Source organism: Lissotriton helveticus, chromosome 6 (assembly GCF_964261635.1).
Source record: "Lissotriton helveticus chromosome 6, aLisHel1.1, whole genome shotgun sequence".
Taxonomy (NCBI): Eukaryota; Metazoa; Chordata; class Amphibia; order Caudata; family Salamandridae; genus Lissotriton; species Lissotriton helveticus.
Window position 1 is genome coordinate 616,861,989 of NC_136067.1, and position 15,527 is coordinate 616,877,515.

The following is a 15,527-nucleotide window of genomic DNA, read 5'->3' on the forward strand; positions in this document are numbered from 1 at the left end:
GACACTACATTGGTTTTAGAAAAATACCCAATATTTATCTTTGACCAAAATGATAACAATCCAACATACAGTAATCCACAATACCAATAAAGCAAAAATAGACTTTATATACAGTTTCTTCAAGTTGATAGCTTCGTCCAGGCCTATCATGGCGTCATGATCTAACAAATCCAACAATTCTGGCTGACTGTGGTGTCGTGGACCAGCTACAGTGTCGGGTACTCCCGTAAAACAGTACCTTTGGAGATGCATGATGCTGGACCTTCCAGTGAGCTCCGGACGAACTTTGTCAGTAGGTGTTGGTTCCGGGAGTCGGTGCAAGAGTCCTGGGGCCCTTGAAGTCACACATGTTGCAGGTCAAACTCCTTGAGTTTGAAGTCAAGAGCGCCGGCAGGCATCTGGGCTGCAGTGTGAAGTGGAATAGAGCGGTGTGACGTGCGGTGCCCTCAGGTCACGGTGCAGGCAGCGGTGTCAGTTGATGAACTAGAGTCGATGGCGATGGCATCGGTGGGCCAAGGTGGCGGTATGGGACGGGGCGGTGCGGTGTGTCGTGTAACTGATGAACAGTGCCCCAAACCACGGTGCAAGTAGCGGCTTTGATGTCCGTTCGTAGCGCCTGCGTCTGTGAGACCAGGGCTGCGATGCGAAGCAGGACGGTGCTCCGTGTTTTCCCCAAGCGATGTCCACAGGTCACATTGCAGTTAAAAACTGTGCACAGACACTGCAATGGCAGTTCTGAGAACTCTTTTGAAAGGCTACTAGTGTGGGTGGCACAATCAGTGCTGCAGGCCCACTAGTAGCATTAGATTTACTGGCCCTGGGCACATGTCCACATTACTAGGGACTTAGTAGTAAATAAAATAAGCCAATCGTGGAAACACCAATCTATACACAATTCACTTAAGCATTGAATAGCAGTGGCAAAGTGCCCACAGTCCTAAAACCAACAAAAACACGGTCAAAAACAGGAGGCCAAAAAACAAAAAGTCGGGGGATGAACCCACCGAAAAAGCCAAGTCTAACACACCTTAATGTGGATTTGAAGACATCCTTGTCCGAGGTTTCTGGATTCGCTCTCCACCCACATTCAAGTTGCTTGCAGTGCCGCTTGGTTATCCTGATATAGTGTCAAGACATGAATCACAATAATATTTTAGCACTTACCATCATACCAACAACTGCTGTTTTTTATGCACAGTAAAAAAACCAAAATAAAATACCATAACACAACACAGACACGCTCATCAACAACACTAGCACCACATCGCAAAGCACACCACTCGAGTCACACCACAGTCTTACTCACCAATCCAACCTTTCAGACTGGACCGCCATATCACCTCTCCACCAAACTTCAACACCAGATCACCTCACCTTGAAACAGTCTGCCTGTCCATGGATCAACAATCCAAATAAATCCCCAACTCTAGGGTCTAACTAGGTACTAATTAATTTGATTAATTATTACCTGTTGCGTTCTTCACCAAAAGCTTTCAACTTTAAAGAGGGTCGATTCACAGGAGATGGACAACCCTATATTCAAACACCCAACCAACTAGACTTTTCTGTTCTCTGTTTTGTAGATTTATTAAAATATAAAAATTCTAACTACAGCAATAAAAGCTAGTTAGAATTAGAAGAAACTATATAAGCCAATTCGTCAATAATGCAAATGTGAAGTACCTTAAAACTTAATTAGCGGAGGAGGAGCTTAGCGCGCACCCAAGATGGTCGCGTGAGCTCAGAGCTCCCGGGCCTTCGCCACCTCCACCGATTATCCTGCATCTTATCCTGATTTAGACGACGGGCTTTTGTGGTCGTGACCTTGCTGATCATTTATCCGTTTTCGAACTGCGAATTGGCCCACGGAAGCCGAAGGTAAGGACTTTTGAACATTTCTGGCCTGCTCCAGGGTACTGCCCCGGGCTTGCTTTCTCTGCCAGCCCAGTGGTAATCGAACAACAACGGCCCTGGCGAGGCTCCCATGCCCGGTCTTCTACTTTCAGTTTCGATTCCGGTGGTCTGGCTTCACTGACTCTGCCTTGGTCGCCCTGGTTACTTGTTTCTTTCAATGTCGCGTCATCGCCTGGTGATCTAGACTTTCGCCGCACTTTGATCAGTGGCCGGCCCTCCACTTATTTTCAGAATTGATCCGGGCGCATCGAGTGTAGCCATTTTTACTAGGTCTCAAAATACCCTCCGGGGCGCACGGCCTAAAATGGCCGCTAAGCCCGAGGCGGAGAGACGCAAGACCAGACCGGCAACTCGGGGAGGTCCTGTGCAGTCCAACGTTATGGATCGCTATACCCTCACTAAGGGATCTCCGAGCGGCATGACTAAGCCTCCGGCCACCTTTGGGGATGACTCCCTGTTGGGTGAAGAACCGTCGTTGAAAGACGTCATGGGCGCCATTGCTGGGATGAAGGCCGTGTTGGGACAACAGTATGAGGCCCTGACCCACAAGCTTGACACGGTTGCTATAGATGTTACTCTGATCAGGGCAGACCTCGCAAAGACTAACGAGAAGGTCAAATCCCTTGACTTGAAGACATCCAGTCTTGTCGCCGACGTCTCTGAATTACAGACGGAGGTCGGTAATTTGAGATCCGCCCGTGACTACCTCTCCCGACGCTTGGACGATTTTGAAGGCCGCGCACGGCAGAACAACGTCCGGTTGGTTGGTGTCCCGGAGACGACGGACTCGTCGGCGGTGGACCTACTGGTGGAGGACCTTGTCTTGAATCACCTAGCGCCCAAGGGCCTAAGCAAGTTTTTTGCAGTGGAACGGGCCCACCGAATCCCAAGTGGCCCGCCCAAGTTGGGAGCTTCTCCGCGCCCCATCATTGCGCGGATCTTTAACTTTCGAGACAGAGATGCGATCCTGCAGGCATCCCGCACATCGGGCCCTACGAAATATGAAAACGCCGCGGTCAGCTTCTACCCGGACTTCACCCAACAGGTTCAGAAGCAGCGACTGGGATTTCAAGGAGTGAAGAAGAGACTGAGAGAGAGAGCCATGAAATATGCCATGCTTTTCCCGGCTCGTCTGCGTGTGGTTCACAATGACAGAACATTTTTCTTTGACCATCCTGGAGCTGCTAGTGACTGGTTGGACTCGCTGCCCCCTGGACAGGAACAATTTGATCATTCGGAACACTCCGGTGGAGCAGAGGGCGGCCTGATGGAGCAGGAATAGGGAGTGAATCGGCTCCGGGACCAACGTATTGACTTTCGGCAGTGGTTTGATGCTATGCTACGATTGTCCGCTATTGTGTTGTCTTACTGGGGTGTGGGAGGGGGTCGGGTGTGTCTTCCTCCTCTGGGGTTCTTTTCGTAGATTAGTTGTATGTTAGGGTGACAGGCACACTGCAAGTTGGGGTGGCTTTCGAGTCTTACGCAGGGGTGCGGGGTGGGGGGTACGATGTTGTTCGGGGGGGTTGGGGGGTTCAACTTTAAGTTTTTTTGTTTTCTTCAAGGCATAGTACTGATGATCTCCTATGTTGCAGTGTCGCGGCTGGTGTGGGGGGAGACCTGGGGTGGATTTTGGAATGGGGGATAGGGGACTACGCATTCTGTGTTGGAACGTAAATGGGTTGGGAGACAGGATTAAACGGGGGGTGGTATTGCAGTTGCTAAAACGCTTGTCTCCAGATGTGGTTCTGCTTCAAGAAACGCACTTGCTTGGTAATACGTGCCACGCCATGAATAGGCGTGGATACCGTCTCATAGCCCACTCGGGTTTCACTTCCGGCTCCAGAGGGGTGGGCATTCTGGTTCGAACCTCCCTCCCTCTTGCTGTTGATGACGTTATGCTTGATGATAGGGGACGTTATGCCGCTATTGTAGGGCGTTGGGAAGGGAGGGTGATTACTTTGCTCTCGGTTTACATACCCCCAGGCCTCCAAACTACGACCTATGCTGATTTGGGGAAAGTTATCCTGGGAGTACCCGAGGGTGTGCTTGTAGTAGAGGGAGATTTCAATTCAGTAGTGTCCGGCATGTATGATCGTCACCCTCCCCGAGTCCTCGTTAAATCTCAATCCTGGCTGGGGGACTTCTTGGAGGCACTGGGGCTAACTGATTGCTGGCGTTTACATCATCCTGGGCAACGGCAGTACACTTTTCACTCCGGGGCCCATGGCAGCCTTTCAAGATTGGATTATGTTTTGATGCCCTCCTCCCAGGCTTCCCTCATAGGGGAGGTGAAACATCTTGCCAGGGGTATTTCGGATCACTCCCCGCTGTGGTTAGTTGTGAACGCTCGTCTGGGGTCGGGAGGTCGGGTTGCCCCGATTAACCCATGGTATCTCCGTGATCCTAAGATTAGAGTGGAATTATTTAAAGCGATCGATTGTTACTTTGCCGAAAATGTGGGTTCAGTGTCTTCTTCTGTCTCCTTGTGGGAGGCGTATAAAACTGTCATTCGGGGACAAGCCCTCTCATCGATTAGCAATGTTAAGAGATGTAAGCGGGAGGAGGTTGTCCGTCTTGAAACTTTCCATCCTTGAGGGAGAATTGGATCCTGGATCCTCCCCTGAGAAGCTGCACTTGTTAGACCTAAAACAGCACGAATATAGAGCACTTGTGACTGACGCTGCGAAAGAGATGAGTCGTGAACAGCAGGGGCGTCTGTATGATGTGGGGGATAAAGCTGGGAAATTGCTTGCTTGGTTGGATAGGAGAGAATGCGCGAGTCGAGTTATCCCTGTCATAGTTGGTGTGAATGGTGAAAATATCACTGACCCTGCTGGGATTGTTGCCCGGTTCGCCGATCATTTTCGAGTAGTGTACTCTCCTGTGTCCGATAGACCAGAGCAGGACTCCCGTTTGCTTCTACAAGATATCTCACTACTATGCTTGTCTGGCCCGGAACGGGACCTGCTGGAAGCTCCGCTCTCGGTTGATGAAATTGCGACCGCTATCCGATCGATCCGCTCCGGGAAGGCCTCGGGCCCTAATGGATTCCCCATTGAGCTTTACAAGCTCCGTCCGGACGTACTGGCGCCGTATTTGCGCTCGATGTTTTTGGAATCCCTTGAGAGAGGGTCTCTTCCTCCTGACCAACGGTTAGCCTCCATAGTGGTTATCCATAAGGAGGGAAAGCCGCGTGACCGCTGCGAATCCTTCAGACCTATTTCCCTTATTAATGTTGAACCTAAGATCTTGGCCAAAGTTCTTGCTACTCGTTTCGTTTCTGTTATAGGAGATCTTGTTCACCCGGACCAATCCGGCTTTATACCACATCGCAATACGGCACTTAATCTTCGGCGCCTCCATGGAGTCCTGGCGCGAGCCGGGACTCTGCGGGAGTCGGCCATCTTGGCGTCTTTAGACGCCACTATGGCGTTTGATACGCTGGAGTGGCCTTATCTTTGGGCGGTCCTTTCTAAATTCGGTTTTGGGCCCGCCTTTATCCGTTGGGTGCAACTGCTTTATACTGATCCTTTGGCCCAGGTAGTGGTGAATGGGCGTGTTTCGGCCTCCTTTGCGCTTGGTAGGGGTACACGCCAGGGCTGTCCTCTGTCCCCACTTCTGTTTGCTCTTGCTTTAGAGCCATTGGCGGCTTGGTTGCGATGGGAGCCATCCTTGAAGGGTATCAGATGGTCACCGGGATTTGAAGACCGTATATCTCTATACGCAGATGATATACTCTTATACCTTACGTCGCCTCGAAAGTCGTTGATCGTCCTTTTCGACGTTTTGACTTCTTTCAATAAAAATTCCGGTCTAGTCATCAATTGGTCGAAATCTTGCATTTATGTTCTTTCCGGCGAGGCTCCCCTCCTACCACGTGGATGTCCGATTTCGGTGGTACTCGAGGGATTTAAATATCTGGGAATCTTTGTTACCCTGGACCCCACGCTCCGTTACGAGCGTAATTTGCTGCCCCCTCTCCGACGTCTTCGAGCGGATATAGAAACGTGGAACAGACTTCCTCTCTCTCCCCTGGGACGAGCGGCGTTGTTTAAGATGATGTCGCTCCCCCGATTTCTTTATGCGCTGCAAAACACGCTTGACATAGTACCAGCCGGTTATTTCTGGGAGATTGAAAGTTTACAGCGACAGTTGATATGGGGGGGCCGTTCTCGTATAGCTCTTTCGAAACTCACGCTCCCTTGGTACGATGGTGGCATCGCACTCCCTGACATCCGACGCTATTATTGGGCCTCTCAACTAGGGGCCATCAACCACGGCGCTTATGCTCATTCACTAAACCCGGCTTTTGCGATGGATAAATGGTTGCTGCCCGGCGGCGATTACAACAGGGCTTTATACGCAAAGTCAGCCGGTAGATCTCTGACGGGTCCCACTAAAACGGCGGTACAGGTGTGGTATCGAGCTACGGCGGCCACGGGATGGGCTGACAGGCTGACCCGGGCTACTCCACTCTATGCCTCGGATAAACTTGGCTCCCTTTGGCAATCGAAGGGATTCGATCGGTGGGACATGATTGGGATCAGCAGGGTTGATGATGTGTGGGTCAAGGATAGAATCAAAACGTTTGAGGAATTGAAAGTTGAGTATGGATTGAATGATAAGGAATCTTTTCGATATGCGCAAATCCGGCACGCAATCTTGTCTGTTTTTCCCCGAGGCTCGGACGTGCCGGAAGCATCCCCGCTTGAAGATCGGATACTAGATGGGCATATCCCCGATAGCACTATTTCGCTCATTTATAAAAAACTGATTAATACCAGGATTGATTTATTGGAAGACCTCCGAGGGTTGTGGACCAGTGATGGTCTGGAGCTTGATGATGAAGATTGGCAAGCCGCGATCTCTTCCCCGAAAGAGGTGGCTATTCCGGCACGCCTTCGGTTTGTCCAACTCAAAATTCTGCATAGGGTGTATGTGACTGGTGGAATTTCCTATTTTCTGATTTGTAAATTTTCACTTCCCAAAAGTTTATATTTGAAACACACTAGAATTATGTAAAAAACGGAAGCTTGTACAGTTTTAACTTCATGCCGACAATATTTTATACTCCTTGCTAATGCTGTAAATATGACTTATTGTCTCTGATGTAAAACTGGTTTGTATTCTTCAGTTTGCAGAGTTTGATCAAATTATGAAGTCCGATCCAGATCATTTAGCAGAGCTTATTCGACGTGTCAATCATTGGCTAATCTGCAGTCGTTGGAAAAAGGTCCAGTGGTGTGCACTCTCTGTGATAAAATGTAGGTATTTGCAGTTTGCACTATGCATCAGTAATTAAAGGGTATTCAAATACCCACATTTCTAATGATTCAGTATTTGACCATCACCATCAAACCATGCAAAATGTATACAATTCACATTGTTTATAAAAATCTCATCAGAGGACAGTGCTACTATTGGGAGAGGAGTCTGGTGTTTTCCTTTTCACCAACCAAATGCTTGAATGTTCGTTCCTACTGTTGCATTGTTGGTTTCTGGGGATTAACCTAGATTTGCATGATGTGGCATGCCCCAGCCCCTGTACATTTGACAGAGACAGTTGTCTGCCAGTTTGTGGATTTTTCCAGTGGCAGTCTCCATAAAGAGGTTAGTTCTTTCAACCTCCCCACTAAATGATGTTGATATTAACCCCTCCGCTGCGACGAACGTTCCGTGCTGGTACGGAACGTTCTATCGCGCGGGCGGGGCCGGAATGTTCAGCGGACGTGCGCAGCGCTACCGAGGTAGTGCACGCGATTTCCGCTGAACGTGCGCCGCCCGGAAGGGGTTAATGTAGATTGGTTATTGGTGGTTATTATGCATTATTGCAGCACTTTAGGTAGTGGTTGAGAAGTAATCCTGTCATTGGAAAATTCTTATGAGATTAAAACATTATTTTCTTGGATCTCTTATGGTACTCCTAAATATGTTGGGTCACTATTGAGTACAAACATGTTCCTCAAAATCTTCCTTCTGCTCAACAATCACCCTGTTCACCACTTAAGCTTCTGGTGACCCACATGGCTTTTGCTGTAAAGGATCAGCACTCTTTACATTATGGTTGAAATGTTCCGCTTGAATGTATATATATTTGACCCACGAACCCTTCTGTGGACTCAATGTGCCAACAATTTGATTTAGAAGGAACACTATTAAACAAAATCCCAAATCACTGTTCACCATGCTTAGATCAAGAGTCCCTGGTGCATCACCACAGAGTTAGTAATTTTATGTGAATTCAATACAGTCTCACCTTTGACATTGACAGACCTGTTTAGGATGTCCGTTGACCCTAATGGGATTAGGTCATCTAATGTAAAACTTCTCTTATTTGCCAGGCAAGCTTATGCCCCCGTTATTGGAATCCTGCATGATCCTCCTCATGTCCCACATTTGTTCTCCCATCTCCCTCCTATAATAAGCAACTCTCCTTTTCAAACTCTCATATGTTAGACCCATTGGAGTTCCTGCACCTTCCAAAATTCCAACCTGCTTCAACCAGCAAGGAACAAGATGCCCTCAATAGTGCAAATGAAAAGTAACCTGTAACCAAATTAGTACATAGGATAACAGTATTTTCTGTAGAGCTTTATTCCAATTGATTCCATCACTTACTGGTAGTTGGATAGCTCCCTTTATCACTCGATTGAAGGGCTGTCTTCTTGTGTTTTATACCACACCTGTAGAGTTACTCTGGAGAGTCTGTACTTGTAAATTGCACATTATAGACTCAGGCAAACCCTCCCTGCAGAAAACATCTTTCAAGGAGTTGATTACTTAATCAGTAGTCACCTTCTCAGCAATTCCTAAGCATCCTTCACAGTAGGGAGATGAAAAGATCCTATGAGACCTACGCCTGTTCCCACCTAAACAAAAATGCAATCTAACTTTTTTAGATGACCAGTCCATGCCTCTTCAAAGTAATTTTGTAACTGTACCAATTTGTCCAATTTTGTGAAAAGTGGTCAGATTGAAAAATAGCATTGTAGTCTTTATCTACATCTTCAAGAAGTATAAAACAAAGCAGGTAATTTTTTGTAGTCCCCAGCTGCTGATTATTTTGAACTTTTCTCAACATGCCAGGGAAAAATTAAAACAAATCCTTGAATTTTTGTTTCTGGATAAAGTTTATGAATAATGGTTATCACAGCATGTTTGAAGGCAGTTATTATTTTTCCATGACTTCTATTTATTGTTTCTTTTTTAGAAAGTATAAACTGAGCATTGTTTATCTGGCAGTAAAGCCTGTGGTATGATTTAATTTACTATGTATAGTGTAAATCTGGGTAAATGGGTGGTGAGTTGTTTTAAACAACTCATCGATTATCCATATTTCACTATTTTCTAGACATTCAGTGTAAATATTAGTATTTTTAGGGTTCTTGTTACCATGGAGAAACAATGATTGTAGGTTTATGTTAGTTTGGGAGGAATATCAATTTCACTAAAAGTACTTGGTTGCTTTGGATGTACATTTATCGCCTGCCTTTTAATCTAAATCCTTTGTTTTAAATTTTGAATTTTAGGCATTTCTCCGGAAACATTTACATATAGTTGATTTCCCTTAGAAATTAACTATATGTCTCATTGGTGATGGCTTCTAAGGCCTTTATTGGTTGAACATTTTTTCTCACTTCTAATTCTGTTGCAGAAGCAGAGTGGTTATGTTCAGGTGTATGTTCAAGAAAGTCACCAAGAGTAACTGCTATGCCTTTGCAACAAGTTGAGAAGTAAATCAACAATTTTTCACCAATGAGCCCTTGGTTTAGTCTTACTCTCCTTAAAATATATATATCCTTTGTGCTTGAAAATTGCATTTCCTCTTTTAGATAAAAAGTAGTTTGCGTCCACTATGTTTCTCATATTGACCTGTATAAAAATAGGAAATAAAATTATTGCTGTTATATTTTATTGCTTGATTTGTTGGCCTTTTTGATTTTATATGTGAGGATTTTTTTTAACCAATCTTCTGTCAGGCTTCAATTTCATTTGATGTTACATTTCTTTCGAGAGGTAGTTTTCTTTTGTTGCTTCTGAAATAGAGTAAAACTATTAAACATGTATCTCATTTTGAATTCTATTCCCATTTTTTAAAATCTGTTAAATAGATTTTTTTAATACAGCTAGTAACCGTAAAAAAATGTTATTTAATATATAAATGTAGAATTGTGTTATTAACCTTTTTATTCATATTTCCAAATGTTCCTGTTCTTTTTAATTAAAGTTGAGTATTTACATGTAGTACTTTGAAAATGAAAAAAAGCCTCATTTTATTAATGTGTTTGTATAATGTAAATATGTTTTTAAACTACATTTATTCTTAATATTTTAACAGGATTTTTTTATTGTGTGCTTAAAAAAATGAATGGAACAAACGTGCTAAAGGTTAGATACATCTAAATACATTATTATGCATGGAGTAGGTATTTGTGGTAAAGATTGCATAGTAAACTACCATGGTGTAAAAACATGCGTGATATCAACTTAAATTCCTCCTCAGGCAGTTGGGTGTGCCTTGGGTGCAGGGTAACATGCATCCTGTATGAAGCGCGGCCCAAGTGGGAACCTGATTGTTTTAAAACATCCGATTATGATACTATTTGTGCGTAACCTTAGTGCCATCATTGCCTTGATCAAATGCTACCAACTAGAGTAAATAGGTAGAGCAATAACTCTCTGATACCATGTGAGAGGGTAAATGAGCAGAGGCGGAAAGCCTATCACTCTCCTCATCCTATCTAGTCAGCCATGAAGAATGCCAATGTATCTTAGTTAATGTTTAGCAGAGGCGGAAAACCTATCACTCTCCTCACCCTATCTAGCCAGCCATGAAGAATGCCATTGTATCTTAGTTAATGTTTAACGGAACGGGACTATGTTGCCATTGTCTGTGCATATCATTCTTAATCATGTGACTGGGTCAGTTGTTGGGTCCGATATCTTGGAAAATGGGGCTAGCAATTTTATCTAAATAAAAATTAACAAAGGAAGGGGATAACTAAATCTACTGTGCACATCAGTGCTTCCAAAAAAACGTTTTCCCAGAAAGCATTACCAAAAACATCATGTATAAACAAAACATATATGTGGACCACTAAAATTATGTTAGGACTACCTCCATTCATCTAGGAGGTAGGAGTTAGTGATTTCTTGGGTGTTTAAGACTCAGGGCTCCATACCATCACTAAAGTGTCTCTAATTAAAACAAAATGATGCAACAGCAAAGATGAGCAGTGAAGGTAGAAGTTTGGGAGTTGATGTATTTACGGGTGCCAACAGGAGGCAGAACGATATTCTAAAAAGAAAGCTTTCCTAAGCCTATTTAAATCAATTATAGCTTTGTATTCTCTGTGCAAAAAATCGTCTTGAACAAATGCAGGCAAATGACAAAGGAAACTCTGTGTCACATCTTTCCACATCTGGAGTTCCCACACATGGTGTATGACACCATTACCTTGGTCCAATTGCACCTCGATTACAGCAGCTAACTTTCTCTTTGGCCCCTAACTTCATAAATTGCAGATTCCCCAGAATCCATTTTGCCACCACGGACCAATCATACACCTAGGCATGTAAGACCTCATTACCTTCAATAGCTGGTCTGGGTTCCTGTGGTAAGACATGTCTTTCAAGAGTCTTTGCTTTTGATATCAGGCAACTCCCTGCTATTCTTTCTCCTAACTATTCTTTTCCTTAGAATGTCTGGTATCGTCAGTAGCTACTGATTGACCAACCTCTGGAACTTGATCGGCGAGAATTAAGATGCAACAACCACCTTCAGTTCAAAAGACCGATTACATCACAAAGCTAGCTTAGGCACAAGGTACATGTTTGCAAGCACAATTCTATCTGCATCACACCTTTCTGCATTACTTCATCACTTTCCAGACACATGTTTGCCAAAACATGGTTAGAACATTTCTTTCCCGCATGCACATGACACCCGACTCACAGTGCTTTTCATAGAGGCCACAATATAACGCTGAAACCATGCATAGTAAAGTTGGTAGTTATTATCCAACTTCCCAGAAAGTGGTCTGTGATCTTGACAGAGGTTTAAAGTTGTATACAAATGCTCCAACACAATACAATCTATGGATCTAAGCTAAGAACAGCAACAGCTTCAGTAAGACATAAAAAGGCAGTATTTCAGTGCAATGCCCAACTATTTTAAATTACATTAATTGATGCTACTCACTACTGCTAATCCAAATTCTTCAGTCTTTTGTGATCTGAAGCGTCCCTGTCCTGACATCCACCCCTAGCCATTTACCTTTTATTTCCTTTTCATTCCTCTGCGCTCCCTCTTGTTGCCCATCCTGTGATCTGATGAAGGCTTCTAGCTGCAGATTCCTTACCTTTGAATAGCCCCATGCGTCAGACTGGATCTGGAAGATATTCAATCAGAACTCATGCTTGCTGGTAGGTGGCGTCGTTCGGCTCCGCATCGCCTGCATCATCCTACCCGAAAGTGACATACGCAGTGCTCTGAAGTCCGTCCTTTCCGCACCAGATAGCGTTGATCCAGATTGAGTTTTTCCTCATTGACTGGTCTTTTCTACTTTTTGGCGACCGGTTGGGATTTTAACTCCTGGTGTGATGATGTCACCAAAGAAACCAGCTTGTTTCAAATGCTGTGGGGCCTGTCAGAGGCCAATGTCGGTGGCAGACCCTCACTTGGTGTGTTTGTTGTGCCTGGTGCCAAGACCCGACTTCAAGGTGCGTGAGGATTGGCACACCATGAACCCCAAGCTGCTGAGGAAGCAATCCCTCAAGTTTTTAACCGCCCAAAATTGGTCGACTTCGCAATGCTCGAAGTCCTGTTCACGTGGAAGGTGCAGGGACTGTCCACGGAACCCCTCTTGATGTTCTGCGTCGCACTCAGTCATCAGAGTAGTCAAGTCACTCCCACAAACACAGAAGTCGGAGAAGTCCATACACTTCTCGACTTTCCGGCGTAGTCTTTTGACGAGATGAGCGAGCATCAGTACTCCAGGCACCATGAGTAGATAAGGCCTAATCCTGCGTCTGCTCCACTATTTCTCAATTTTCCCAGAGCCAGAGTAACCCCTGCCTAACTTAAAGAATTGTATGATGCTATGCGCCTCATCTTTGGGCGTCCCAGCCCTTCTGCAGAGCCTTCAGTAGGGGTGTGGGCAGACCCCTACTGGGCTCACTATCGCAGGTTTGCTTTGGCGCCAGTCAGGCACCAAGGATCCCTCTCTGGATCTGGAGTGAAGCCCTCGGCGAGACCAAGACCTCCCACCAACATCCTATCCTAGATCACGCCTTCCCAAGCTTTTCTTGAAAAAGGAGAAGTTCAAAATGCTCATCCTCGCCCAAGTTTTGTCTGCCCTAGAACTGGGAGACAAGATGGTAGCATTGCACTTGCAGGACGCATGTTTTCTAATCCCTGTCGTGCCGTCTCACAGATGCTATATGCAGTTCACAGTGGGCCAAGAGCACTTTCAAGTTTTCTATGCTACTTTTCGGCCTTACCAGCACCCCTCGGGTGGTCACCAAGGTGATGGCGGTGGTTGCAGCTCATCTGCAGGGGTCGGGTATTTCAGTCTTCCCTTACCTCGACTATTGGTTGTTGAAGGCGGACTTACCCCAGGCAGTTGTCACACACCTTCAGACTACGCCGAACCTCCTGCGCTTGCTAGGGTTTACTATCAACATGCAGAAGTCACACCTGACTCCCTATCAGATGCTTCTTTTCATCAGAGCTGTTCTGAAGATGGTGCAGTTTTGGGCCTATCCTCCAGGGTGGCGAGTCCAGGATATTCAGACTATTATACCGATGTTTCAGCCTCTATCCTGGATTTCAGTGAGAACTACTCTGAGGCTGTTAGGCCTCATGCCCTCCTACATCCTGCTGGTAACACATGCCCATTGGCATATGCGGATTCTGCAGTGGAACCTGAAAAGGCCCGGTGATTGCAGCACAAGGGGAATCTCTCAGACGTGGTCCAGATCTCAGAAGGATCTGCAAAACAGAAGTGGTGGCTAACGAACTACAGTTGGATCAGTGGTAGACCCCTCTCCCTTCCCCAAACAGATCTAACTGTGGTGACAGATGTATCACTTCTGAGCTTGGGTGGCCATCTGGGACAGGTGGAGATCAGAGGATTCTGGTCTCTGGCAGAGTCTGAGCTCCACATGAACCTGTTGGAGCTCCGGGAGATTTGCTTGGCACTGAAAGCCTTTCTTCCTTCAATCAGGCGAAGTCTGGTGCAGGTGTTCATAGAGAACACCACCACCACATGGTACTGCAACAAACAAGACACAGTGGGGTTGTGGACCCTGTGTCAACAGGCACTGCTCCTCTGGACATGGCTGGAACGTCTGGGCATTTCCCTGGTGGTTCAACATCTGGCGGGCAATGCTAGAGCAGCCAAACTCAGCTGCAGATGCCTAGCAAATCACAAATGGTGTCTCCATCCGGGAATTGTGCAAGGTCTCTTTCAGCAGTGGGGAGTGCTCGGTTAGATATATGTGCCACTCCCGGGAACGCACAATGTCAGTAGTTTTGCGTGCAGGAGTTTCCAAGGCAACTTTCACTCGGAGAGGGTTTTTGTCTCAATTACAGCTCTGGACACCTGTATAGCTTTCCACCAACACTATTCCTGCCCAGAGTTCTCAAGATGATTAGGAGCAACCGGGCCCAAGCCATTCTTGTGGCTCCAGATTGGTCACGGAGTGCCTGGTATTCCAAGCTGTGAGCATGACAATCGATCCTCCAGTCAGGTTGCCTATTCTAGAGGATCTCCTGTTGCAGCAACAGTAGAGGGCTATCCACCCGAACCTGTGCACTCTCTACCTTTATGCATGGAGTTTGAGCAGAGACTGTTCACTGCTCTTGATTTTCCTCCCGTAGTCTGTAATGTTTTTTTGGCAGACAGGCATCCATCCACTTGGTTGGTATATGCCAGGTATCCCTCTCTCAGGTTCTTTGGTTTGCATTAACCATGGCCCAGCAGGGCTGTGCGCTGGGCACGGTTAAGGGTTACCTTTCTGCCATCTCTGCATTTTTATGGTTGCTGGACCAATACTTTCTTTTTAAGTCACCCATAGTGGCTAGGTTCCTTAAAGGCCTGCCACATATGTTCCCCCTACTCCATTCAAAATGCCTCAGTTGGACTTCAATTTGGTTATCACATTTCTCATGTGTACATACTTCAAGCCTCTCTACAGTTGCCCCCTCAGGCTTTTGACCTTAACAACTGCATTCTTAGTGGCCATAACATTGGCCAGGAGGGTCAGCGAGTTACAGGCACTCTTAGCTCACTCTCCTTACATTGCTTTCTATCTGGATAAGCTGATCTTTTGGACACCTAACTCTTTCCTTTCCAAGGTTGTGACTCCATTCCATGTAGGCCCTGCCTACCTTCTTTGCTCTGACCCATCCATCTTATGAGGAGGAGGACTCCACCATCTGGACCCAACAAGAGTGTTCTTGTTCTGTCTTGGCTGCAGAAAAGAGTTCTGGGTGGATGAGCAACTCTTCTTCGCTATGTTGGAGAAAGGGCTGTGCAGAAGTGGATCATCTTGTGCATTAAGATCTGCTACTCATTGGCCAAGATACAACCTCCTGAGGGCTTGCATGT

The 15,527-nt window shown here is 45.9% G+C and overlaps 1 protein-coding gene across 8 annotated transcripts in view; it reads left to right on the forward strand.

Annotated features, from left to right (window-relative positions):
* The window catches only part of MYO6 (myosin VI), a 909,629-nt gene that overhangs the window by 657,452 nt on the left and 236,650 nt on the right, over positions 1-15,527 (forward strand). For all 8 annotated transcript variants that reach the window (XM_078648084.1, XM_078648085.1, XM_078648086.1 and 5 more), the window contains exon 23: positions 7,049-7,178. In XM_078648084.1, coding sequence (XP_078504210.1) covers positions 7,049-7,178 — 130 coding nt within the window. The remainder of the gene's footprint in view (positions 1-7,048; positions 7,179-15,527) is intronic.